The sequence below is a fragment of the Branchiostoma lanceolatum genome, chromosome 2 (assembly GCF_035083965.1).
Source record: "Branchiostoma lanceolatum isolate klBraLanc5 chromosome 2, klBraLanc5.hap2, whole genome shotgun sequence".
Classification (NCBI taxonomy): domain Eukaryota; kingdom Metazoa; phylum Chordata; class Leptocardii; order Amphioxiformes; family Branchiostomatidae; genus Branchiostoma; species Branchiostoma lanceolatum.
Window position 1 is genome coordinate 4,172,625 of NC_089723.1, and position 26,506 is coordinate 4,199,130.

At 42.2% G+C, this 26,506-nt stretch overlaps 2 protein-coding genes across 2 annotated transcripts; both read right to left on the reverse strand.

Moving 5' to 3' along the window:
* Window positions 1-1,912: 1,912 nt before the first annotated feature.
* On the reverse strand, window positions 1,913-16,883 carry LOC136426520 (sorbitol dehydrogenase-like). The gene is made up of 9 exons (XM_066415184.1): window positions 16,515-16,883; window positions 16,129-16,162; window positions 6,166-6,330; window positions 5,514-5,730; window positions 4,792-4,910; window positions 4,394-4,459; window positions 3,889-4,064; window positions 2,390-2,511; window positions 1,913-2,072 (listed from the first exon to the last, which is right to left on the reverse strand). The coding sequence occupies exons 1-9, from the start codon at window positions 16,566-16,568 to the stop codon at window positions 1,913-1,915; spliced, it is 1,113 nt and encodes a 370-aa protein (XP_066271281.1). The 5' UTR covers window positions 16,569-16,883.
* A 429-nt stretch (window positions 16,884-17,312) lies between these two features.
* Window positions 17,313-25,732, reverse strand: LOC136426596 (sorbitol dehydrogenase-like). Its single transcript, XM_066415271.1, has 9 exons — window positions 25,580-25,732; window positions 24,292-24,325; window positions 23,995-24,159; window positions 22,309-22,468; window positions 21,070-21,188; window positions 20,440-20,505; window positions 19,854-20,029; window positions 18,547-18,668; window positions 17,313-18,098 (listed from the first exon to the last, which is right to left on the reverse strand). The coding sequence occupies exons 1-9, from the start codon at window positions 25,631-25,633 to the stop codon at window positions 17,939-17,941; spliced, it is 1,056 nt and encodes a 351-aa protein (XP_066271368.1). The 5' UTR covers window positions 25,634-25,732; the 3' UTR covers window positions 17,313-17,938.
* Window positions 25,733-26,506: the final 774 nt, after the last annotated feature.

Here is a 26,506-nt window from a genome sequence, read left to right on the forward strand (position 1 = left end):
CCATACATTTCCTCTTCTTAGCAATGATTAGATGCGAATCAAAGAGCACCAAAAGATATTCAATATATAATGTGGCATCTTTAAGATATGGTCAAATAACTACGTACCGGCTGTTTAAAGGCTCATTATCACCATATGTGTCTATTGTGATGCAACAGTCTATTGTGATGCAACAGGTAAGGCATTAAATGGACTAATTTTCCGCGTCATTTCCTACACCTAGAATTGCCAAATATGTCCTTTCTAATAAGCTTGAAAACAATGAAGTGCGCGGAAAACTGTCCCGAACAAAGATACGTCGTATATCACAATCAGTGCCTTAGCATGCATACGAATTTTACGGAATTCATATGATCCACTTCTAAGAAACATATATACGAATGTTACGGAATTCATACGAGTTTGATGGAAAACATTTGATCCTTTGTATTTGTAAAGCTCGTATGTATTTCGTAAAATTCGTATGTTTATTAGTAGTGAACCGTATGTATTTGGTAAAACTCGAGTCGTATGTATTTCGTAAAACTCGTATATATTTCGTAAACTTCGTATGAATACTTAGGCACCTCTGCAGACTCGTAGTAAGCCCGATGCTGAAAGACATCTTTGGTTATTCTCTTTAAGCGTCAATAGTTTCTTTTTATTAATAATGAACGCAATGTTAATTTTATGGAGTTCGATATACTGGAACTACACAGAAGTCAGTCAGTATTTGCTTTTATTTCAATTGTGCATTGAAAAAAAGTCTAAAGCTTGCAAATAGATCCCCACGCACAAGTTTCCATATTCACAACTTAAACGCGGATTGTTTGTAAAAATCACCCCAAGTACTTCTTTAAATGAGGAGGAATTTTCTCAATCTGCCTGGGGAACTAATTAGTAGTTAATTATCTGATTGTTCATATCATGCCATATCGCCTGAGGCTTCAACAATTATCCTTTTGTTTTTGATAGCGTAATGGCCTGTCTCACGAATCCGGAACGATTGGAACGGAAGTTTTAAGTTGAAGCATGCGTCATCTTGCACTACATTATACATGAGTACAAATGAAAATTTTGTACCTATAGGTATAGTCTTATTCTATACCTCCATTTTATACTATGCCGATATGTTTTATCAGGTAAGTTTATTTGTTTTAATAACTCTCTATTAGCTAGCTACAATGAATGGCAACAGCATACATGTACTGTGTACACTTGTCATGCAATAAGGTTATTCTTAATATTTATAGCAGCTGCAGAATAAACTTGTGGAAAATGATTTTCTGAAAATGGATTTGTGTTTTATCATGCCAATGATCTAGGTAGATTATTTAATGTAACCTGGTATCCAGGCATGTACGTGTATCCCCACGGCGATATCGGTACTAAACACTTAGCCTCTACCAGGCTCCACGGATGGCTGGAAAATAGTAGAAATTGGCCATGGATGGCATATGGGACCCTATATCCGTAGACGCCGTCGACTGCCTTAGCATAGCCTCTACCTGGCCCCGCGGATCGCTGGGAAATTAGTGTCCCAATGTTGGCCAAAAAGAGGGAATAGTATGCTAAGGGAGTCGACTACGGAGAGAGGGTCCTATCCGCGATTTGCCATCCTAACAGAGCCTGCAAGTGAAACCCTGGGAAATATTCTCCCTATAGCAGGCGTAGTTACAAAATGTAGTCTGGTAGAGTGAATGAATGAATGAATGAATGAATGAATGAATGAATGGTTTATTGAAATCTAAAAGAACATTGCAGCCCCAGGCTGAATCGCGTCTTTTCTTACAGACTACACGTCATTAAAAACTTCTAAATCTGTAACATTTAGACTAGCCTTAGCATACTATTCAACTATATAAGTATACTTGACCAATTTCTACTATTTTTCCAGCCCTACGCGGAGCCTGGTAGAGGCTACTAAACGCCATCAGGCCTTGTTCTTGTCACAGTGGATCATGACCTTGATCCCTTCTCCTTTCTTGGCGAACTCGAAGGCCTCCAGTGTCTGCTCCAGGCTATAGCGGTGAGAGACAAGCGGCTTCACGTTCACCTGGCCTGAGGCTATCATCGCCAGGGCTGTCGGGTAGCTGGATGGAAACAATAGAGATTTGTTAAAAGTTTGTTAAAAATGTTCCAGTCTTACACACCTGTTTCGTCTTGAACAAGATATTTTAAAGTGTCATAGACGTCATAAGGCGCCCAACAAGAATTTCAACAAACGGTTTCTTCGAACAGTTTGTTTGTTTAGATGAGATACAGTATCCATTTTCTTGATGAAAAGGGCTGTCGGGTAGCCGTACGGAAACAATAGAGGTTTGCTAAAGATTGTAAGAGAGAGAGAGAGTTAGAGACGATTAGCCATTGGAAGGGAGAGATGTGCCAAAGAGAAAATATTTTCCCTCACTCGTTGGCGTATCGGAGGTTCCCCCTGATGTCCACCTCCTTCAGAGCAGCGTCCAGAAGCGGGATGGTCGCTAGGCGGCGCCCCAGGCCGACTATCATCAGCACACCTCCCGGCTGGGTGGCCTGGAAAACACCAACAACGTTACGTTTCATTATTCCCTCTCTCCACCAGTTGATGTTAAAATGTTACTTCATCGACCTGCATTCTGATTTGTCTCGTTGACGTTATGCCCTTGGGAAAGGCACTTTACACGACTTTCTCCACTTCACTCAGGTGAAAAGGAGTACCTAGCTTCGGTTAGGGACGTCCCTCGGATAGGATGTAAAATGGAGGTCCCGTGGTTTAGGAGAGCCACACCTCGAGCACGTTGAAGAACCCACCACGCTCATTGAAAAGAGTAGGGGTCCTTCCCTGTATGATGCAATTATGGCGTAACCTGGTGGGTACGCATTACAAACAAACAGACAAAAGTGCGAGTGAAATGAAATTTCATATGTCATTCAAGTAAAAATTTGATATTCTTTTAAAATATCTATGTACGTAGCCTTTGAACTGACAACTGTCTGCTCAAGGGAGCCCTTATATTTATACTACTAGCTTGTCCTAAGGTCTAACATTCTTAAATAAATGCCAGCATGGATGCTGGACTCCACCCCGCTGCACTCTATGGTGACGTCAGGGTTACACCCCAGCCTATGCACCACCTGGTCCGGCCGATAGGGGGCAGTAGGTAGTTACATTACATCTCTATCTGCTCACATAAATGCCTGCGTGGATGCTGGACTCCGCCCCGCTGCACTCTATGGTGACGTCAGGGTTACACCCCAGCCTATGCACCACCTGGTCCGGCCGATAGGGGGCAGTAGCTAGTTACATTACATCTCTATCTACTTACATAAATGCCTGCGTGGATGCTGGCTTCCGGCCACAGAACAGTAATGAAGCTTCCTATCTTAATATATGGCAATCATGTAAGAAAGAAGCTGTCAAAAGTCACCTACCAGAGTTTTAGTCCATGAAAAACATGCATTGGCAGGGCTGTCAGGCCTCCAAAGTTTCAATCTAGAGCAAAATTTCAACTTTCTAATCGGCGGAACCCCTACGAATCCGGGCTTGTTTACCAAAGTTGACCTCTGACCCCCTTCTCCACCTGATAATCACACAAAAACAGCAAACTTTGCAGGCCTACAGACACCACAAACATGGATGAAAGTCTGATTTTTCAACTTAATAAGAAGGTAGAAACCCTTACCTGTAAAATCCAGCTCCAAAATATCAACATATCCTGGAAAAAAGCCCCTTTACAGCTACCTTTACCAAGGGTACCAAACCTATTATGGGCTAAAAGTTGGCCTTCTGCGCCTGCGCCAGTTACCGGTCTGTCCCCTTCCGCCCCGCTACACTCTATGGTGACGTCAGGGTTACACCCCAGCCTCTGCACCACCTGATCCGACCGATAGGGGGCAGTAGCTAGTTACATTACGGCCCTATCTACTCACATAAATGCCTGCGTGAATGCTGGACTCCGCGCCGCTGCACTCTATGGTGACGTCAGGGTGACATCCCAGCCTCTGCACCACCTGGTCAGCTACCTCCTGTCCGTCACGTGACGTCACGTGCACTGTGACGTCAGCTCCCATCTGACGGGCAAACTCCAGCCGCTTGACGTCAATATCTGTATAAATGGATAGAGACACTTTGTAAATTTTGTAGTCTGCTTTTCAAACATGCCTTTGCACAATCTACTTGTTCTAGGGTGTCCTATAAAGCGAAGCAAAAAGAGGATGGTTAGAGCAAGGGAACTACTAATAGTAGCAACCGCAAAGTAACTTTTAAGGGGAAATACTTAGGCGTGGATAGCTGAAGTAGTTTAACTGATGTGTAGGAGTAACGTTATAACATACAGTCCTTTCGTTTATTTTGGATGATCTAATTCTAAAAAATTGTAACATATCCGTTTACATCTAAAGTTTCTATCCAAATTTGACAGATATGCTTGTTTACCTGTGATGACCACCTGGGCTGCTCCCCTTGCCTTAGCCACTTGGAGACACACCAGCCCTATGGGACCTGAAACAGAACAGCAATAGATTATATCTGCATCTGTGTCTATCATGTCTATATAACCCTATAACTGCCCTTCGGCGTAACACACCAGCTTCTCAGGCACGCGTCGCGAGCTGGTTTCATTACATTGCAGCACAAAGAAATAAAAGAAACAAAATGTCATCCATAAAGCTCAGAGTAAGGTCTGTCATTTCTCGCAAAGTATATATTTATATATGTACAAAAGTGCTTTGTACAGAGATTGCAACATACACACGTTCCCACCAGCATAGTACGATCATGGAGAGATATATGTCAATCTCAGCTACCATCACAAACATTATTAGACACAGTACCTGCACCACAGATGAAGACCTTGCTGCCAATAGTGACCTCTGACCTCCTGCAGGCGTGCACGCCCACAGACAGAGGCTCAAGCAGAGCACCTTCTTCATAACTCACGTTGTCGGGGAGCCTGAAACATAATTGTGTTTAACTTTTGTATAAAGGCATTAGCTGGAATAAGACGTGCACTTTATTGTACTTCCGTGAAAAAGGAGGGTTTGTGGTCGGTTTGTTTGTTTGTGATGCGTTAGTTTGTTTGTTAGTTTGTTTGTGGTGTGTCTACAGGAAAATCGTGACACAGTTCCGCAATTGGAATTAATTTTTGAATACTGGCCATGTCCACACTTATAGGTTAAAAGTGCCAGAATGGTCCAAGACAGGTGGTAAGAAAAATAAAAGTTGACCCAAGTCCAGAGTTTCTCACAGGCGAATCATGTTTTCTCCATAGAGTACTTAACTTATAGATAGCTCAGAGATTATTGAAGATGACCCTAAGCAAGGACAGGATTGTGAAGTAAAACAAACAATTTATTTTTGTACTATGCGGAATTCCAGAGTTTTCCATAGTCGTCTCATAACTATATCGGTTTTATTAATAGAGTACCCAAGACAGCTAAGAGATTATTGAAGATGAACCTAAGCAAGGAAAATAAGTAAGTAGTAAAACAAACAAACAAACCAACAAACAAGTTGTTTTTGTAGTAGTGTGAACTCCTCTATTTGAGAGACTTACTTGAAGCATAGGTCGGCCGGATGTACGTAGTACCTGCACAGCGAGCCGTCGACAGGCGGCGTGGCACAGAACTTCACTTCCGGACACAGGTTGTACCTGCCCCCCTTACAGGCGGAACAGTACCTGCACGGTACACCTGGCTCGATGGCTACACGATCACCTGGGCAGGTACACGTAAAGGTAAAGCAGTCAGTTTCCACTGAGGTGAGGTGTAATACTTTTTCAAGTAACTAGTAGAAGTGCAATTGGGCTTCACTACGGCTTGCGTTTTAGGCAAGCACACCGGGTCACACCTACTCTTCTCGATATATTTGTAAGTGTGTTGGGTTCTTTTACGTGCAGATGTTTGGCGCTTTAGTGTTATGCCTTAGGGTCCCTCATACACGGGTCCACCATCCGAAATTACGAATGCAATCCCTTACAACATGTCCGGGTAGGTATAGACAACAAGGAAGTAGAGAAAAGTAAAGTCAAAACTGCCCAAGAAGACCACTCAGGGGGACCGATGAAATCTGGTCTCTATAGACAGGTGGTTATAATAGAGAGGACATTCTTAAAGCTTATGTCAATGGGAAAAATACAAACTCTTCCGAAATATAGCCTTTTTGGCAAAGGTAACAAGAACATCAAGACAGCAAAAGATGTTCCTTACCGACTTTCAGGTGACTGACGCCCTTCCCAAGCTCGGACACCGTGCCACTGGACTCGTGTCCCAGCACCATGGGGGCCTTGACCACGAACGGTCCGATCGCGCCGTCCGTCCAGAAGTGGACATCAGAGCCGCAGATGCCAACAGAGTGCATCGCGATTTGGACCTCTGTTGATAGATTCAAGTATATCATTAAAGGGGGGTAGTCAAGGGCAAAAGCGACCATTACTTCGCATCAGTGACCACTCCCTAGCGTCATACTAGAACTACTTTCCTCACTTAAGAAAAACAAGAATAAAACTCTTCATGCAAGAATTAACATACATAGATTTTGCTGGGTGTTTCTTGATTTTTTCTCGAACTTTCTTTATATAAGAAAATCTCCCTCCCTTTAAGAAAAAACAAGAAAACAAGAAAAACAAGAAAAAACATTTTTGGTAGTGTACACATAGAATCTGGCAGGCAAAACCGTACACCTCCTAATTATAGAACATTTGAATTCTGTGACGATTTATATGTTGAAAATGAAATCCACTTTTTACTTGATTGTTCCTTATATAAAGATGAGCGGCAATCGTTGTTTAAGATAATATAATTAGACAAGAAATGTACAAAAATGTCAAAGCAGGACACTTAATTTTATATACCTAATGTCATGTAAGAACGAACATATAATGGACAAAGTATAAGTATGTAGTCATATCGCCAAATGTTTCAGAAAGAGAGAAGAAACTAATAGGTGATCATCATTTAGTTTAGCAATAGCCCACAGTTTGCATGTTTTTGAGTTTTTAATGTTAGTGTAGCATTTTATCAACTTATGTTTTGCATTATGTTTCTTACAGGCCACATGTGGTCTTCTGTGCATTTAGCCCTTCTGGGCAGGAATATGCAATAAAGACTATTATTATTATATTATTGCAAAGACCGTATGCTCTGCTGCAGTACCAAGGAAAACATCCATAGCTTTTTAAGTTACTGTAGAAGTAAGCCAAACAAGAGCTTTTAAAAAAAGCTGACGTTTCGGCTACGTTTATGGGTGTGAATTGTCTTTTCCCTTTACTTGAAGTAAAATCTGCCAGAGGAAGTCACTCAAGGGCTGTTCAGTCTATAAGAAAAATTGTCATTTTGGGAAATGAGTACTGGTTTAATAGAGAAAGGCAGATTGGGGAAAGCAATTTTGAAGTTACGTCACTTAACTTAAGTGCTTTTGAAAAAGCTGGTCTTGGCCTACAACTTGTACTTATTTGTAAAATGTATAATAGGCTCATTATAAAAGCTATCAATGTAATTATGTACATGGCACGCAATAAAACATAAAATTTGAAAAAGCACCATTGAATCATCAGCACTATGGTAATTAAGTGAAATAGAAGTTCATAACAGCTAAGGTTCTATCTAAAATGACTACCAAATGTCAAACAAATCAACAGCTACCTCATCCGTATTATTCTGGTTTCCGCATTTACAACATTTCTTCCTTATTTTCCTGGGTAATTTTGCTAAAATTCATGAAAATTCCCATAGTTTTGTGCCGAGGGGCGCCACTTTCCACGTCCGTGTTGTCTGAATGAAGTCGATACTGAACAATGGAGCATTTGCTACTGTAACAAAGAATCGCTGTTTTGCAAACAACATCAAGAGCCTCTGTTTACATCGGGGATAGAAGTTTAGTGGCGAGTGTTTTGCAAGAATCATCTTACCGCGCATAGGAGCCGCTGCACGGTATTTTCCATTACAATGAACAGAAAAATTCGAATGCCGGGTTTGGAATCTATGAAGTCCTGTTCATAAGACAAAGGCCTTGTATACAGTGTTTCCGCCAGAGGGGCGTCTTCCCGTCAAATGACGGCCTTATGTCGCTTTGGACGGCCTGAACTCAGACATAGGCCGTCCTCTTTAAAAAAAAGACAAACTAAATGCCGAGAAATCGGGGAAAAAAATACGAGAGGTCGGCATAATTTCTTTGTTTTTCTTTGTTACTGCGGGCGTGGGGACGCTCTATATCGTTGGACATTCACACTCTTTTGTTTGTTGCTATTGTTAAGCTTGCGAAGAATCGATGTCGGTGCCTTTGGCATACGGTGATCTCATTAAAAACCCGTTTTTCAAGACTCAATCGAAGAAAGTCATCGAAGCAAACAAGAAAAACGTAAACAAAACAAGAATTTCGCCCGTGCATTTCAGCCTCTACGTCGTAATTTGCCGCGATTCGCCGTCATTTCTGACCGTATTCGACACAATATATATTCCTTTGAGTGTTTTTCCGTGAAAATTCTCCATATGTACCGTAGATAAATCATAATTTTCGCTATGAGTTCACATAAGTCGAGCCGCAACCTGCCCCGTCCTGTTACGCGCCGATTTGAGGCACAAGACATGGTCACGTAAAAACTCAATAGATCTCGCACGAAAGGCCAAATCATGCATATAAATGTGTCCCTGTAATGTCAAGAAGCTGTCTAAGCTCCTGCGATACACTTGGAGATCCAAATATAATTTTCGAACGAGATTTGCACACTCAAAGTTGGCCCCAAATGAGCCTTCTTGTGTTAAATTCTGTCGTAGATTTCGCACTGCGTGGGGGTTTCCGTGCTACCGTTTCAGCATTACCAGGCGTAATTTACTTCCGGGTCGTAGCAGAAGGGCTTGCGGCCGAACACGGAAGTGTGGTCAATCTTCACGTTCTATCCAAAGATATGTTAGAATACTTTTCTTATTTTAGAATTTGTCATGCAGTGCAAATAAACAAATGTAACCGGCTCCTTACTGGGCGCCCAGTACGGAACAGACGACACCTACCGGGCATACGTCACCAAAAGTGTCTGTGCTCGCTGCGGTAAGCTTGTACGTATATGCTCAGAAGCAGTTGAGACATAGGGGGCTGAGTTCCGGGAAAAGTTGGAGAAGCCCAAAGAAGACGGTGGCTTCGGCACTCTGGAGGCAACCTTCATGAAAGCAGACCCAATTCTAAAATGAAAGAATTTTCCGTTTGACGTCCGTGCCTATATGGGTGTACACACGCCCTTGAGAAAGCAAGGTTGAAATTGGGTCTATGGAATGACCCAATTCTAAAATGAAACTTTTCCGTCCTACTTCCGTGCCTATATGGGTGTACACACGCCCTTAAAAAAGTAAGGTTGAAATTGGGTCTATGGAATGACCCAATTCTAAAATGAAAACTTTCACGTTTGACGCCCGTGCCTATATGGGTGTACACACGACCTTGAGAAGCCAAGGTTGACATTGGGTCAATGGAATGACCCAATTCTAAAAGGAAAACTTTCCGTCCTTCCTCCGTGCCTACATTGTTTTACACACGACCTTGAGAAAGCAAGATTGAAATTGGGTCAATGGAATGACCCAATTCTAAAATCAAAACTTTTCCGTCCTACGTCCGTGCCTATATGAGTGTACGCACGCCCTTGAGAAGGCAAGGTTGACATTGGGTCAATGGAATGACCCAATTCAAAAAAAGGAAAACTTTTCCGTTTGAGTCTGTGACTATATGGGTGTACACATGCCCTCGAGAGGGCAAGGTTGAAATTGGGTCAATGGAATGACCCAATTCTAAAATGAAAACATTCCGTTTGACGTCCGTACCTATATGGGTGTACACACTACATTGAGAAGCCAAAGTTGAAATTAGGGCCATGGAATGAACCAATTCAAAAATCAAAGATTTTTATGTCCTACGCCGTGCTTATGTTGGTGTACACACGCCCTTGAGAAGCCAAGTTTGAATTGGGTCAATGGAATGACCCAATTCTAAAATGAAGTACTTCTCCATTTGACGTCCGTGCCTATATGGGTGTACACACGCCCTTGAAAAAGCAAGGTTGAAATTGGGTCTATGGAATGACCCAATTCTAAAATGAAAACTTTTACGTTTGACGCCCGTGCCTATATGGGTGTACACACGACCTTGAGAAGCCAAGGTTGACATTGGGTCAATGGAATGACCCAATTCTAAAATGAAAACTTTTCCATTTGACGCCCGTGCCTATATGGGTGTACACACGCCCTTGAGAATGCAAGGTTGAAATTGGGTCAATGGAATGACCCAATTCTAAAATCAAAACTTTTCCGTCCTACGTCCGTGCCTATATGAGTGTACGCAGGCCCTTGAGAAGGCAAGGTTTACATTGGGTCAATGGAATGACCCAATTCTAAAATGAAAACATTCCGTTTGACGTCCGTACCTATATGGGTGTACACACTACATTGAGAAGCCAAAGTTGAAATTAGAGCCATGGAATGAACCAATTCAAAAATCAAAGATTTTTATGTCCTACGCCGTGCTTATGTTGGTGTACACACGCCCTTGAGAAGCCAAGTTTGAATTGGGTCAATGGAATGACCCAATTCTAAAATGAAGTACTTCTCCATTTGACGTCCGTGTCTATATGGGTGTACACACGCTCTTGACAAGCCAAGGTTGAAATTGGGTCAATGGAATGACCCAATTCTCAAATAAAAACTTTTCCGATTGACGTCCGTGCCTATATGAGTGTACACACGGCCTTGAGAAGACAAGGTTGAAATTGGGTCAATGGAATGACCCAATTCTATAATAAAAAGTTTTCCGTTCGACGTCTGTGCCTATATGGGTGTACACACGCCCTTGACAAAGCAAGGTTGAAAATCGGGTCAATGGAATGACCCAATATTCTATAATGAAAACTTTTGCCGTTCGACGTCCGTGACTATATGAGTGTACACACGCCCTTAAAAAGGCAAGGTTGAAATTGGGTCAATGGAATGACCCAAAATTCTATAATGAAAACTTTTCCTTCCTACGTCCGTGCCTATGTTGGTGTACACACGCCCTTGAGAGAGCCAGGTTGAAATTGGGTCAATGGAATGACCCAATTCTATAACAAAGACTTTTCTGTCCTAAGCCGTGCCTATGTTGGTGTACACACGCCCTTGAGAAGCCAAGGTTGACATTGGGTCAATGGAATGACCCATTCTACAATCAAAAACTTTTCTGTCCTACGCCGTGCCTACGTTGGCGTACACACGCCCTTGAGAAGGCAAGGTTGAAATTGGGTCAATGGAATGACCCAATTCTAAAATGAAAACTTTTCCGTCCTACATCCGTGCCTGTAGGGGTATGAACACGCCCTTTAGAATGCACGGTTGAAATTGGACCAGTGTATATAAACAATCCCTGTAGAGTGCAAAGTTGAAACCGCTTCAAAGGATCGCAACAGTTCGGACATAAAAGAATTGTCCGTCCTAAGTGGGTGTATAACCAACGAGACATATGATAAAAAAAGTCAATCTTCCCCCATGACCTCTGTTTGGAAAGTAGGTTATATGGGTATAAATTACACAAAAGCCACTAAGAGTGCAAAAAACATTCCGTCCTTATAGTGTACGACCGTAAGTTCCTAACAATGAAAACTCACAGAATGGAAAAGAACTTACAAACTTTTCCAAACAAGAGTTTCCCGTCTTAAGTTAGCGGATAGAACCCGCTTAATACTGCAATTCTAAACGTTCTTAAGGAACGCTCTTAGCTATGATTTTCAGGGTATAAGAGCTGAAAACAGTGTAAACTAGAAAGTGTGTTAGGACATTATATACAATGCCCTCGTTCTATTGACGCAATTTAACCTTGCCATCTTAAACCCCCGTCACAAATCAAGAATTAAGCTCGGCCGACATGCTCGGCGAGCTCCAAATGGGTATTTTCGGCCAAAGGACGGTCGACGTTCTGTCGATTACGCGGCCTTCGGTCGATTTTTAGAAATCAAATTGATCCAAATATGCTCCGGCGATTTTGAACTTCGGCGAGCTTTCGGAGATCTACGAATTCGGCCGACGCTCGCATGAATATTGACGCCGGCTTAAGGGCGTGTGTACACCAATATAGGCACAAGCGTCAAAGTAAAAGTTTTCATTTAGAATTGGGTCATTCTATTGACCCAATTTCAACCACGCCTTCTCAAGCGGGTGTGTACACCCATATAGGCACGGACGTCAAACGGAAAAGTTTTCATTTTAGAATTGGGTCATTCCATTGACCCAATTTCAACCTTGGCTTCTCAGGGCCGTGTGTACTCCCATATAGGCACGGACGTCAAACGGAAAAGTTTTCATTTTAGAATTGGGTCATTCCATTGACCCAATTTCAACCTTGGCTTCTCAGGGCCGTGTGTACACCCATATAGGCACGGACGTCAAACGGAAAAGGTATCATTTTAGAATTGGGTCATTTCATTGACCTAATTTAAACCTTGGCTTCTCAAGGGCATGTGTACACCCATATAGGTACGGGCGTCAAACGGAAAAGTTTTCAATTTAGAATTGGGTCATTCCATTGACCCAATGCCAACCTCGCCTTCTCAAGGGCGTGTGTAACGTTACACCCATGTAGGCACGGACGTTGGACGGAAAGTGTTCCTTTTAGAATTGGGTCATTTCATTGACCCGATTTTCAACCTTGCTTTGTCAAGGGCGTGTGTACACCCATATAAGCATGAGCGTCAAACGTAAAAGTTTTCATTTTAGAATTGGGTCATTCCATTGACCCAATTTCAACCTTGCTTTCTCAATGTCGTGTGTACAACAATGTAGACACGGACGTAGGACGGAAAGTTTTCCTTTTAGAATTGGGTCATTCCATTGACCCAATATCAACCTCGCCTTCTCAAGGGCGTGTGTACACCCATATAGGCACGGACGTAGGACGGAAATTTTTCCTTTTAGAATTGGGTCATTTCATTGACCTAATTTTCAACCTTGCTTTGTCAAGGGCGTGTGTACACTCATATAGGTACGGACGTCGAACAGAATAGTTTTCCTTTTAGAATTGGGTCATTCCATTGACCCAATGTCAACCTTGGCTTCTCAAGGTCGTTTGTACACCCATATAGGCACGGACGTCAAACGGACAAGTTTTCATTTTAGAATTGGGTCATTCCATTGACCCAATGTCAGCCTCGCCTTCTCAAGGGCGTGTGTAACGTTACACCAATGTAGGCACGGACGTAGGACGAAAAAAGTTTTCCTTTTAGAATTGGGTCATTCCATTGACCCAATGTCAACGTTGGCTTCTCAAGGTCGTGTGTACACCCATTTAGGCACGGACGTAGGACGGAAAGTTTTCATTTTAGAATTGGGTCATTCCATCGACCCAATTTTAACCTTGCTTTCTCAAGGTCGTGTGTACAACAATGTAGGCACGGACGTAGGGCGGAAAGTTTTCTTTTTAGAATTTCCATTGACCCAATTTCAACCTTGCTTTCTCAAGGTCGTGTGTACAACAATGTAGGCACGGAGGTAGGACGGAATGTTTTCATTTTAGAATTGGGTCATTCCATTGACCCAATTTTCAACCTTGCTTTCTCAAGTTCGTGTGTAAAACAATGTAGGCACGGAGGAAGAACGGAAAGTTTTCCTTTTAGAATTGGGTCATTCCATTGACCCAATTTCAACCTTGCTTTCTCAAGGGCGTGTGTACACCCATATAGGCACGGACGTAGGACGGAAAAGTTTTCATTTTAGAATTGGGTCATTCCATTGACCCAATGTCAACCTCGTCTTCTCAAGGTCGTGTGTAACGTTACACCTATGTAGGCACGGACGTAGGACGGAAAGTTTTCCTTTTAGAATTGGGTCATTCCATTGACCCAATTTTAAACCTTGCTTTGTCAAGGGCGTGTATTACCCATATAGGCACGGACGTCAAACAGAATAGTTTTCATTTTAGAATTGGGTCATTCCATTGACCCAATTGCAACCTTGCTTTCTCAAGGGCGTGTGTACACCCATATAGGCACGGACGTAGGGCGGAAAAGTTTCATTTTAGAATTGGGTCATTTCATTGACCCAATTTTCAACCTTCATTCTCAAGGGCGTGTGTACACCCATATAGGCACGAGCGTCAAACGTAAAGTTTTCATTTTAGAATTGGGTCATTCCATCGACCCAATTTCAATCTTGCTTTCTCAAGGTCGTGTGTACAACAATGTAGGCACGGGCGTAGGACGGAAAGTTTTCCTTTTAGAATTGGGTCATTCCATTGACCCAATTTCAACCTTGCCTTCTAAAGGGCGTGTGTACACCCATATAGGTACAGACGTGAAACGGAAAAGTATTTTAAGTATGTTATAGAACACTTACGAAGTTTTGCTAAAGAACAGTATCAAACCTGTCTTAAGTTGGCGGGTATAACCCGTTTGATAATGCAATCTTAACGTTGTCAACGGAACGGTTTTACGTTATAATTCGGAGGGTATAAAAGCCAAAAGTTTTAACAGTATAACTAGAAAGTGTGCCAGAACATTAGATATACAATGCCATCGTTACTTTAAAACGAGTACTGGGCCGCCTCCTTGCGCGCTTCCCGCCCGAACACAGTCAACTGTCATCAGAATCAACACGAAACATTTCTTTTGCTTTGTCTTGCCAGTATTCTGCGTCACGCTGAGTGTGACCCGGAAACAGTGGAGTGTCGCCCTCAAACCACATGCCGCGAAACCTCCATATGGTGCGTTCTTGGTCCGGGGTGTAATACTTTAACCATAGGGAAAACCTTGGAAAATGGGTCATCTTTAACTCGAGAAATCTTGCTTCTTGGAGAAGTTTAGATACCCCGCTTTATTGCAGGGGCTTGAGGAACGTCTTGACATTACGAGGACACATTTATATGCATGATTTGGCCTTTTGTTCGAGGACTATTGAGTTTTTACGTGACCATGTCTTGTGCCTCAAATCGGCGCGTAACAGTCCCGGGCCGTCCGCCATGTTTTTAAGCTCATTGATATGCAAGGTTTTAAGCGCTGATTGGTCCGCGTCATAAAATCCTGTGCTCTGATTGGTTGACGGCAAGATGTCACGTGACCACAGGGCGGGAAAACCCCTTTACACTTCAGACGCTTCTGGTCACTAGTATACTTTATATAGATCGCATTTTGTGACGATTGAAGCAGTATTAAAGCGACCTTCGTAACAAATTGATTTTGAAAAATTAACAAAGTCTTTTCTGATCACAACATTCAGTTACTTTTCCTGGTCAATTAATTTTCGCGGTACGGTCAATTAATTTTCGCGGTACGGCCCTCCCCAAGTGGACGGCCTCTCAGTCGCGGTCTGGCGGAAACACTGCTTGTATCTATTAAATGAATATTTAAAAATAACAAATATAAAATATTTCTTTATTTATTAATGAAAAAAAATGATATTCATAAATATGATATTGATAGATTAATATAATATCAATATATATTTTTGATATTCAATATCTAAAAAGAAAAAAAAATCCATGCACGGAGACGAACCCGGATCTTCTGGGTCCAAAGCGCTTCGCGTTGCCAGATCGGCCAAGCTGCGGTACGTAACCTTCCCACTGGACGTAATGCTATAACCTTACTATATGGTATCATTTATGCCGATTTTTGGTCGTTTTCTTGACGAAATCATTTTTTTTCTTCTGCAATCTTGTGGAATAGATGTAATATGGTCATTTTTCAGGATATCAAAGTCCGAAACCACAATGCAATGATATTTCCGAACAGTTGTAGCAGTTACATGCGGTCGCCGTCCTGTGTCACATGCAAATCTGCGCCGTCCTGTGTCACATGCAAATCTGCGACACAGTGTTGAACCAAGCTTCCCTGGTTCATTCCTTGAAGCTTGAAGGTAAAAGCCAGGACAATACGTTCCGGCGCGCATGCGCCGAAACGTAAAAATAGTTACTCAAGAACCTAGATAAAATTTTGAAACTAATTCTTACTGCAAACGTGTACTTGTTATTATTCTCCAAGCAGGGGCTTCGATCGAGAGGGGTAGTTTTGTTCGGGATTTCTAAGAGGAGAGGAACGTTAGAAATTCCGGACAAAACTACCCCTCTCGATCGAAGCCTCTGCTTGGAGAATACTTGTCATGACGCCTCTACGGCTACAACCACTGAGGCCATGGGTCATGAGTGAGTGAGTGATTCTTGACTTTGCTCACCATTCTTTCCAGGTTTGGGAATAGGCCTCTCTTCCTGCAGAATAAAAGTAGTACACATTAAAGCCAATCATCAAAAGGTTAGACTTTGCACTTTGTCACTTGACGTGAACTTTGCTCAACTCAGTGTAAAAGAACAACAACTCTGCTTTACAGATCTAACATTTTCAAAGGATTCCGACTATCAGCAGCAATTGTGGATATTGTCACAGACAAGGTTGAGATTTAAAAAATGACAATTTGCTATTGTTGGCGTATCTACTCGAGTGTTATGTAAGTCATAGAGCATATATATGCACAACAAGCGAACTCGTTTTGCCCCGCCCCTTTATAAAATGCTGCTTCGTTTTGTACATCGTTTATTGTACTCTAAGATCATTCAAACTCACCAGTTTTAGGTTGCCTTTCTCCAGAAGAACAGCGGAAATATTCGGCTCGCTCATTTTTGAGACACCGCCAGTGGTTGTTGTTGCGGATCCTGTAAACGTATGGCCGAGTTTGTACTCGTCGGTTGTTTGCGGTCTGCCTTTTCACCGGAATACACCAGAATAATCATTAAGGAGGGTAAATTCTACCGGAATCCGCTATGCTTTGATGAGTAAACATCACAGGTTACTGTATTTTGGCATGAAAGGATATATATATATTTATATATATGGCCCAGGGAACACGAAATCACTAGAAATTACTAATTGACCGCAAGAATTTACCCTCCTAAACGGGTAGTCCGGTGTATTCCGGTGTATTCCAGACTATCCCGGTAAAAAGGCAAACCCGTTGTTTGCACCTTGATAAAGCCTCGGTCACACATACAGGCCCATCCCCCGACCTTGCCCCCACCACTACCCTAGCCTCCACCAGGCCTTCCTACGGGGCAATGGATCGTAGAATTCGGCAAAAAGGAATAATTGGCCATGAGAGTCAGTCCGCGGACAGTAAAGTTAAAATCCCCCCTCCTGCAAATGAAACCCTATGGTGGTCAAAACTCCACCGGCGAATATTCTCCCTATAGCCGGCGTAATTAGTCCGTAAGAGACTACTACTACCCAACCAATATCGACATCGATTGGGAATTTATTGATAGAAACTTAACATACCTATGAGGTATCTTTGAATATGATTATTTGTGTCTGGAACTTTAACCTCAAAAATTTCACTCTGCTAGAAAACCAACAACCCCTCGACTGTTAGTTTGTTTATTTATCTTTTTATTCATTTATGTAAAACGACAAACCCATGACATTGGTTAGCATGCAATATTAACCCTGATTAGATGTTCTACAAAGCTATGTCAGTGCTCTTACAAACGTTTTCTGTGCTATCAATCTACAAAATATGTTCTACATTATGTAGCTACGTTTAACAGACATTCAAAGTGGATGGTAAACTTTCGAATCATAGTACATGTAATTCCTTATGATTGGGAAGTTTCCCACTGTACTGAGCAATTTTTCTTAGAACTGTATCTTCATTGAACAAGTTAAGGTGAACAGACATCTGTCTTCAAAATCCATTTATTGTAAAACAAAACAGAACACCTGTGTATCTTACGAGCCATGTTTTGTGGTGAATTGAAGTAAATATAAATGATGGTTAGTCTTAAGCATTACCAGTGTAAAGTTAAACATTACAAAAATAGTAATTTACGACAGTTCGCGTTTATGTCACTCTACAAGAATGACCAGATGACAAACAACTTTTGTTCACAATATGTCAGTTGAAGTGTTAATCTATATCTCCGGTTTTGATGGTACAGTTACATATATTGGTACCATGGCGCCGTTTTGGTGCGTCTGCTTCTTTTAAGCTTGTTTCAGGCGTTGTTCTTGTCACACTTCACCATGACCTTGATACCTTCTCCTTTCTTCGCGACTTCGAAGGCCTCCAGAGTCTGTTCCAGGCTGAACCTGTGGGTGACCAGCGGCTTCACGTCCACCTGGCCCGAGGCTATCATGGACAGGGCTGTCGGGTAGCTAGAGAACACACAGTGCACATTACAACATGTTTCGTTCCATCATTAGCCTGGAGTCTAGCCTTGTTTTCTCCATGCAAAATTGATATATAGGTTTGGGCTTGGGTGTGTGTCTGTGTCAGTGTGTTTCTAAGCTTAAGGTTCAAAGTCATGTTGATTTGACAAGGGACGACATCCGCGTACGCATCAATTTTCGTCCGCTACACCCCCAACCCAACCCAACCCAACCCAGACCCCCTCCCAAGTTTTCGGTCATACTAAAAATCATACAAAGCAGCCGGAAAAGAAGAAATACACGATGTTTTTCATCGTTCCTGCTTTTTTTTTTTCCAATTTTTTTTATTCGCACGCTCGCATCAGTTTTGCGGTTCCCAGTGGCTGTCTTCCATATAATCAAATCAACATGGCCTAAGGTAACGGACTAACGGGTGCCTGATAGTTGCCCTCACCAGTTGGGGTAGGCAAATGTGCCCCTGATGTCTATCTCTCTCAGGGCAGCGTTTACGAGAGGGATGGTGACCATGTCTGCACCAAGTCCGACTTGCACCATCACGCCTCCTGACTTAGTGGCCTGAAAAAAAAGAAGACAAGAAGTGGAAAGTATCCTTCGTTGTAAGCAGTACATGATTAACATTAAGTATTATATAAAAGATAATTCATAGCAACTAGGGGTGGGTACCGGTACTGTGTACCGGTACAAACCCGGTATTTTCTTATGGGCCGGTCCAGAAAAAATCAGTGGACCGGCCTATGGACCGATTAGAAAATTCAGATTACCAGGCTACCAGCAGGTGGTCACATTACCGGTCTAAGAAAAAACAAAACAGCATATTTAACGAAGATTTTTCGAAGACGTTAGCTGTGAAGATATCTAGATCAGACAACAGACGGTGAGGAGAGTATAGTTAATTTTGAGACAAATTAAGTGCGAACCTAAGAAATTATATCGTTTCACACATGACGTTAGTGATCCGACACATGCATACACTTGCACTCTCAGAGACCTTTACTTGCGTCTCGCTCTCCAAAATATGATGTACTGAAACACTACTATGATCTGGACCTGACCATCTGGACCTGGATCTGGACCGGACCTGAATTTTCTGTACCGGTACCTGCCCCTAATAGCAACAGATGCACTGACGTTGTGACAACCAGAAACTTTGAAAACTATCATGTAAGTCAAACGATAGCTAACGTGACATGGTCTCCCGTGAAACTCCCTTCCACGGTGTTGCACCATGAAAGGGGCTTTCACGGGAGCTACACGTATGTGTTGGATGAGTCTGACTGTATGTTTGTTTGTTTGTTTGTATTTTCGCATTATTTGCCAGCTATAACATAACAAGGTATGGTTGGATTGTGGCTAGGTCTTGCGAAAAGAATTCTGTTCCGGACATGCTATGGTCTTTTTAACGCGGTAGAGTGATACACCTATACAAAAAATCATATACAAATCAACACGGTGTTGGATTTCATTTATGTCATACCCACCCGAAAAAAATTCAAGGCAAAATGAGCCAGAAGTTGAGAAAAATTTGGCGTCGTCGAACAAAAAAAAAGCTTAACAACATAAATTCCAACATCCAAATCTGGTATTCTAATTCTCGACAGCGGCGCACTTGGCGCACGCGAATTGAGTTCGAATCATTCGATGGAAGGTCGAAGCGCGTTCCAATCATTCCATGGAAGCTCTTGCAATACCGTAAGATACGGCAACGAACATAATCCTGGCCCAGGTATGAAATAAACTCACATATATCCCGGTCTGAACACCTGCCTGTGCACCGGAGCACTCCATGGTGACGTCAGAATTATCACCCAAAGCACCAATCACCTGGTCCGCCACCTCCTGGCTGTCACGTGACGTCACGTGCACTGTGACGTCAGCTCTCATCTGCTTAGCGATCTCCAGCCTCTTAGGATTGACATCTATAAGAAAATGCATTATTCTCATTGGATGTTCGGAAAGAAGTTGAATTCATACTGCCTTCTTTTTTTAAAGAAAGATATGAGGAGGATTTGGGTTAAGCAACATAACGACTGGTACGCTTGTAAATCAGTTGATACCGACACCAGATCAATGGTGATTTCTCTCTACGTTGCACGTGATATCATCGCCTCAACACTGTTATCTACATAATCATGTATATGATACGAACATGCGTATGTATAAAATGTCCAAATGTCCAAAGGGTTCGGAAGGAAATATTCTACATCCCTTATTCAGTGTTTTGATTTTGCCAGAGTACAGTTGGTTAGACATGGGCATGTGCTTGTTATAAACATAAGAATGTTGACCATTATCATTCTGATTTTCTAAAACCACCCCATGTACATACCAGCAATGATAACCTGGGCTGCACCCATCGCCTTCGCCACAAGGAGGCACACGAGGCCTATGGTCCCTGCAGGGAAAGGTCCCGCCATCTGTTAGTTGGTATCTAATTTTGAATTTCGACACTTTGTGGAAAGTGTTCTCAGCTCAGAAACAACACAATGGCACAAACCATATTCAACCGACATGTACTTCTTTCTAGTTTAGTCTTGTTATCTAAAACAGAGCATTTTTTTCGACGTATGCTTTTGAATGGACCTCACTGGCCAATGCAGCTGAGCTGAACCCCCTGCATATTACACAAGATAGACTGGGACAGTATGAAAGTGCTGGATCAGGACTCCGACTGGTTTTCTAGAGGTGTTCGGGAGACGATCCAAATCCGCAGACAACGCAGTACCTTAAACAGGGACAGGGGGCGTCACTATCTCAAGCCTGTTTATGACTGTCTCCTGTCACGTGATAATCAACATCAAGTCACGTGACAAGAGAACTCCAAGACGAGATCTGACTTTATTACCGGGTTGACGAAGAGACAGAGAATTCGTATCGAAAGCTCCCCAGAGCAATCTTTTTTATGCTGTGTGTAATGCTAAAATGTTTGTCAAAAGTACCCCTGCATATTTTTATTCACCTGCTCCGCTGACGAAGACCTTGTTCCCGATGGTGATCCCGGCCCTCTTGCAGGCGTGCACAGCCACGGACAGAGGCTCCATCAGCGCCCCCTCCTCGTAACTCACGTTATCAGGGAGTCTGACAATAGATTGATCATTAATGTTAAGTTAAAATCCTCCCACACCATTATTGATGTATAGGGCGGTGCCCATCTCAGTTTCATAGCCCTGGGCCACACTGGTGCAATCACTGTAGCAGGGGGCTAGTCCACTGGCAGTGAAGTGTGTTTAACTAACATACTGTTTCAGAAGTATGTACCATTTTTATATAGTCTTTGGTATGACTCAATGCGCCTCTTGTCCAGAGGTGTCCTACCTGGGGCTTGAACCCCAGTCCTTCTGGTCCAAGTACAAGTAGTAATTTGAACCAGATGTGGTGAGAGACAGAAGCGCAGACTACTACACCACAGGGACACCCCCGATCATTGATGATATTAGGTTATTATGAAGCCTCGCAATGGCAGCTATAGGACGCAGTGTGTGTCAAGAACATTCTAATGTAACTACAAGTGCTACTTAAGACAATCATCGTTAGAATGTTTGGTTAACTTTGATGAGTTACACGACAATTACTTCTGCCGTATAAATGTTGCAGTCAGAAGGCAGCTAATGGCTTATGAGCGATAACTTCTGGGCACCGAGATAATACATGTATGCAACTAAACAATCTCTTCTCCCTGTCAGAAACGCAAACATTTACACAAGCTTGTAGCGGTTGCGAAGTCTGCTCGACAACGGTCCCTACTGGAGTGGTTTTGATTTACTCACACCGGGAAAAAATGTCTTTCTTAGTCTGTATAACGGAAAGTACAGCTGTCCGGGGGTTTCTGTCCCCTCCTAGGCGGTGAGCGGTTACAGGACGGCGAGCGGTTACAGGAGACTTGATTTAAATCAGGCTATGTCTGTCTGGAATGGGTTCAAATTCTGGATACTGATTCTGACTATTGTGAGAGGAATCTACATCAGGGCCCACCGACCTTCTCTCAATCGGGACGGGGGTCGGTACCAACTTTCGACAACCTTTGACCCAGTGCTGACGTCACACATGCGTAATCACGTGTCAACAGCACTTGGATGATGAATGAAAGCTGATAAAGAGTGATTCGGTCGAAAATTCAGATGAGTGAATATTTTTTTAGTTGGAGAACAGTTTAATCCTCATTATTAAGGACCCTAATCATTTTGATAAGTGTGCTTACTTGTAGCAGAGGTCGGCAGGGTGCACCTTGTACCTGCACATTAAGCCTTGGACGGAGGGTGCGGAGCAGAACTTCAGGTCAGAGCAAAGGTAGTACCGGCCGGCCTTACAGTTGGTACAGTACCTGCACGGCATGCCAGGCTCTATGGCCACACGGTCACCTGGAAGATTCGAGCAATGAACATCAATAGTTATTTCCGTGAATAATGAATGAAGACCTTTATTGCACATTTCTGCCACACCTAGCTAAGTACAGGTCACAACAAAACAAATAACAAGTACAGTTAACGGATACAAAAAGAATATGACTATCTTTAGATAAATTCTACTTCTCCTCGCTTTTCGGTTATAGTAGATATAAAAGAACAGACATGTTTTTCAATGGAAGGTTTGTCTAGTCGCATCAGGAATATGAAGATTACAGACCCGCAAATGGAGCCTTCTGATTGGTCAACGACATCTTACTATATCATAATAAAACTTAACATCCTAATTACTAATACAATACAATAAGGGCTAGCATACGTTTTCGATATAGTGTTATAATCAAGTTGGTTTAATCATTAGTTTCGGTATTTTTTTCTAATGTGAAAGCAGTCGTTTAGATATTTGCCTATGTTCGCATTGTGGGGATTGTTGCATTTAAATATGTACTCAAAACATGAGCCAACGTTTCGATGACTGTCTCTGTCATCTTCATCAGTCAGTATTAACCTAAAGAAGATGACACAGACAGCCATCGAAAAGTCGGCTCGTGTAAATACTTAGCCTCCATAGCAGGCTCTGAACCGGCCTTTTTGGGGGCTAAATAACACACCTTTTGCAGCCAGCCCGTAACAACCAGCCACCCCATAACCATTTTACCGTTATGGGGGTGGCTACTTGGCTATGAATAAAGAACTTTGCTATTCAATCAACTGCACACTCAGATATTGATTGCTGACGTTGTATCGATGGCTCTATGTACCTATTAAGTACACATACACATTTTATGAAATTCAAACGATCCAGTACTCAGAAAGATAAGACTTTAACGGAATTCATACGAGTTTTACTTGTAATAGTAAGCTATAAGGATCGTATTCCGTAAAACTCGAATGAATTCGGTAGATCTAGAATTGGTATACGCCAAAAATAATTACTCAAGCAACTGAATTAAATTTAGAATTGGTATGTTTCTTAGTAGTGGATCGTTTGAATCACCACTAATGTTACTTTTACCCCCATTCCACTAAGACGGCGCTCTCACCGCGCTCTCTCTGCGACCTACCGTATTTACCGAGCTCGAATTTTATAGGTGAAAAAAAGATAATCTTTTTACGCTTTGTTCATTTCATTGTCTTTCAGTTATACATTTTTCATGATATTCCAATTATGTAGTCAAGGGTTACACAAATCCGATGTAGGTCGTAGCGAGAGCGCAGCGCGATCGTCGTCTTGTGGCATGGATAGTCTCTACCAGACTAACTACGCCAGCTATCATCATCATCTTCAACGCCAGCTATATGGAGAATATTTTCCAGGGAAGTTTGACCACCAGAGGGTTTCATTCATAAGCGCGGGCGAAATATTGACCCTCACCGTGGACTGACTCTACTGGCTAATTATTCCTTTTTTTCCGGAATTCTACGATCCAAGCATGCGCCCGTAGGAAGGCCTGGTGGAGGCTATAGAATGGGGGTCTTACCAACAATCAGGTGGGTAACGCCTTCGCCGACCTGCGACACGGTGCCGCTAGCCTCGTGTCCGGACACCATAGGCTCGGTGAGCACGAACTGGCCGATGAACCCGTTTTTCAGGATTGACATGTCTGAGCCGCAGATACCAACCGAATGCATGGCAAGCTGGACCTCTGTGGGACAATTCATTAGAGAGAAAACAATACAAAGTCAAAATGCCAACTTAGCCAGAGAGAAATGTGGACATTATTTGACAAAGTGGTGTCTAGTTGGACTGCGTTTCTAGTGTGTCGTGTGCTACGTACCATGTTTGCCTGGTTTAGGAATGGGTCTTTCTTCCTGTAAACGGAAAGAAAACAAATGGTAGATTTGAGTAGTATCGCAATGATCAATGACAAACAAACAAACAAACAAACAACCACTATAATTGTTTATCTCTCTTGATGTTTAGACCTGACAACTAGTAGTGAAACGATACGGTGAACTCTACATGTCGATTTATTTAGACTTGTCGATTTATTTAGACTTGTAGCGTCATTCATTTGTACCCACTTGTTTGTCTGCATGGATAGTTTTTAAAGACCTTACGAAAGCCGCTGTACTTTTGTTCAACAAAATTTGCGTAATCTGTACGTGTACGAATAGCCTGGTCCCAGTCTCTTGAGGTCGACTTAGTGGTGTTTTACCGGGACCAGTCCGTTTCTGATAGCCTTTCTACCTCTGGCTGCCACCCTACTTCCGCTCAAACCCAACTTTGTCGCTCTAATTTAATCGTAATGATATATAATATGATTTAGTTTGGTTTGATTTGTATTTATGTAGATACAATGGAATGGTAACTACAGGATATAGTGATAAAGAGGTATAGAAACTATATAATTTGTTACGTATTGTACTGATGGCAACTGATACATGATATCTTAAGGGAGGCTATTGTTTGTTCTGTGTGTACTACTCCTGTACACAATGTCCTGGATTTTATTTAGTTTTTTGTCACTCATTTATGTGTAGCTTATGTTTTATTATTTGAATGTAAAATTTCTTTTTGAAATACCAATAAAAATAAAATAAAATAAAAACTTTGTCGATCTGGTGGCGAGCTATTTTAATCCAAGGCCGTAAACAACGCCCCGAGCGGGATAAGCTGTCTGTACGGGCGGGGTCACTCCCAGCGCCGAAGAGATATCGGGGAGACACCGAGGGTATGGATTCCAGGTTAGTGCACGTACGTACCAAAACTCGTCGAGCCAGTCGGGTCAATAGTTCAAACATGTCTACTTGGGATGCTAGATCTGTTCATGCAGGAAGCTTGATCTGAGAGTTTTGACCCAAATTTACGAGTAAATCTGCTTTAAGATAGTCCATATCATACAGTACTGCATAGATATTGCCAAATCCTAATAGGTAAACAACTGGAAACTATATTGGAGGTAGTATAGAGGTACATTGTGTAACTAAGGGGCTGTAGGATCCGTGTTCAACTTGGAATTTGGACGCCATTGTTCTGCAGGCTTTGCTTTGCCTGCCAAATCAAAAATATAAAACTGCAGTGTTATTTTGTTGCGGGCACACAAGAAAATCTTTCCAACTCACCAATTTCAGCTTGCCTTTCTCCACAACTACTGCGGAAAGGTTGGTTTCAGTCATGTTGAGTCTTCGTGACAGCGTATGATTTGATCGTCCGATTGCAATTGTTCGCCTATACCTGCCAGCGAAGTTAAGTAAAGGTTACTGCTGTTGTTTTGCTTGCGTTTGCACCCGGCACCAAATAAACTAGTCTCTACCAGACTAACTACGCCGGCTCTATTGGACGGAGAATTTCCGTGCAAAAGATATAGAAGTCACATATCTTATCTAATTCTAAATCAAATTAATAATTTCTTAGGTGTGGGTGTGTGACGTACACTTAAGGTTTTGTTTTATAGTCTTTCAGTTTGTATTTATATTTACATAAAATTCATATCTATAATTTTATATTTTTGTAAGGTGGCACTGTCAAAATAAGTTGTATATTTTAAGTGCAGCGCCACTTTGTCTTTGTGATTTTGAATAATAAAATAAATAATTAAAAATGCGCCGGCTATAGGGAGAATATTTGCGCGGCAAATTGCGCCGGTGCGGATTTTTACGATCCATACGTATACCCCCGTAGGAAGGCCTGATGGAGGCTACATGAAAGCCGTTGAGACAATGGTTCCCTAACATTACTCTCCAAGCAGCGGAGGGGTTTCGGCTAGTTTTGATGTGTTTCTAGGCGTTTTTCTCGGGCTTTCTACTTTGTCATGTTTTTTTTTTGTATAGCCAACCCAGAGCTAACATGACTTTTCAAACCTGATGGCGTACATGATTATGAATAATAAACACAGTTTCTGCTTTTTGTTTGTATTGCATACCCAGTAAACCGCCTTATGGCGTAATACACCAGGTTTGTACTGAAGAGTACAAGCTGCATATCCCGACATATATATTTGATCCACTCATGCACACCGGAATGGACCCCTACTCTTTCCTATAAGTGTG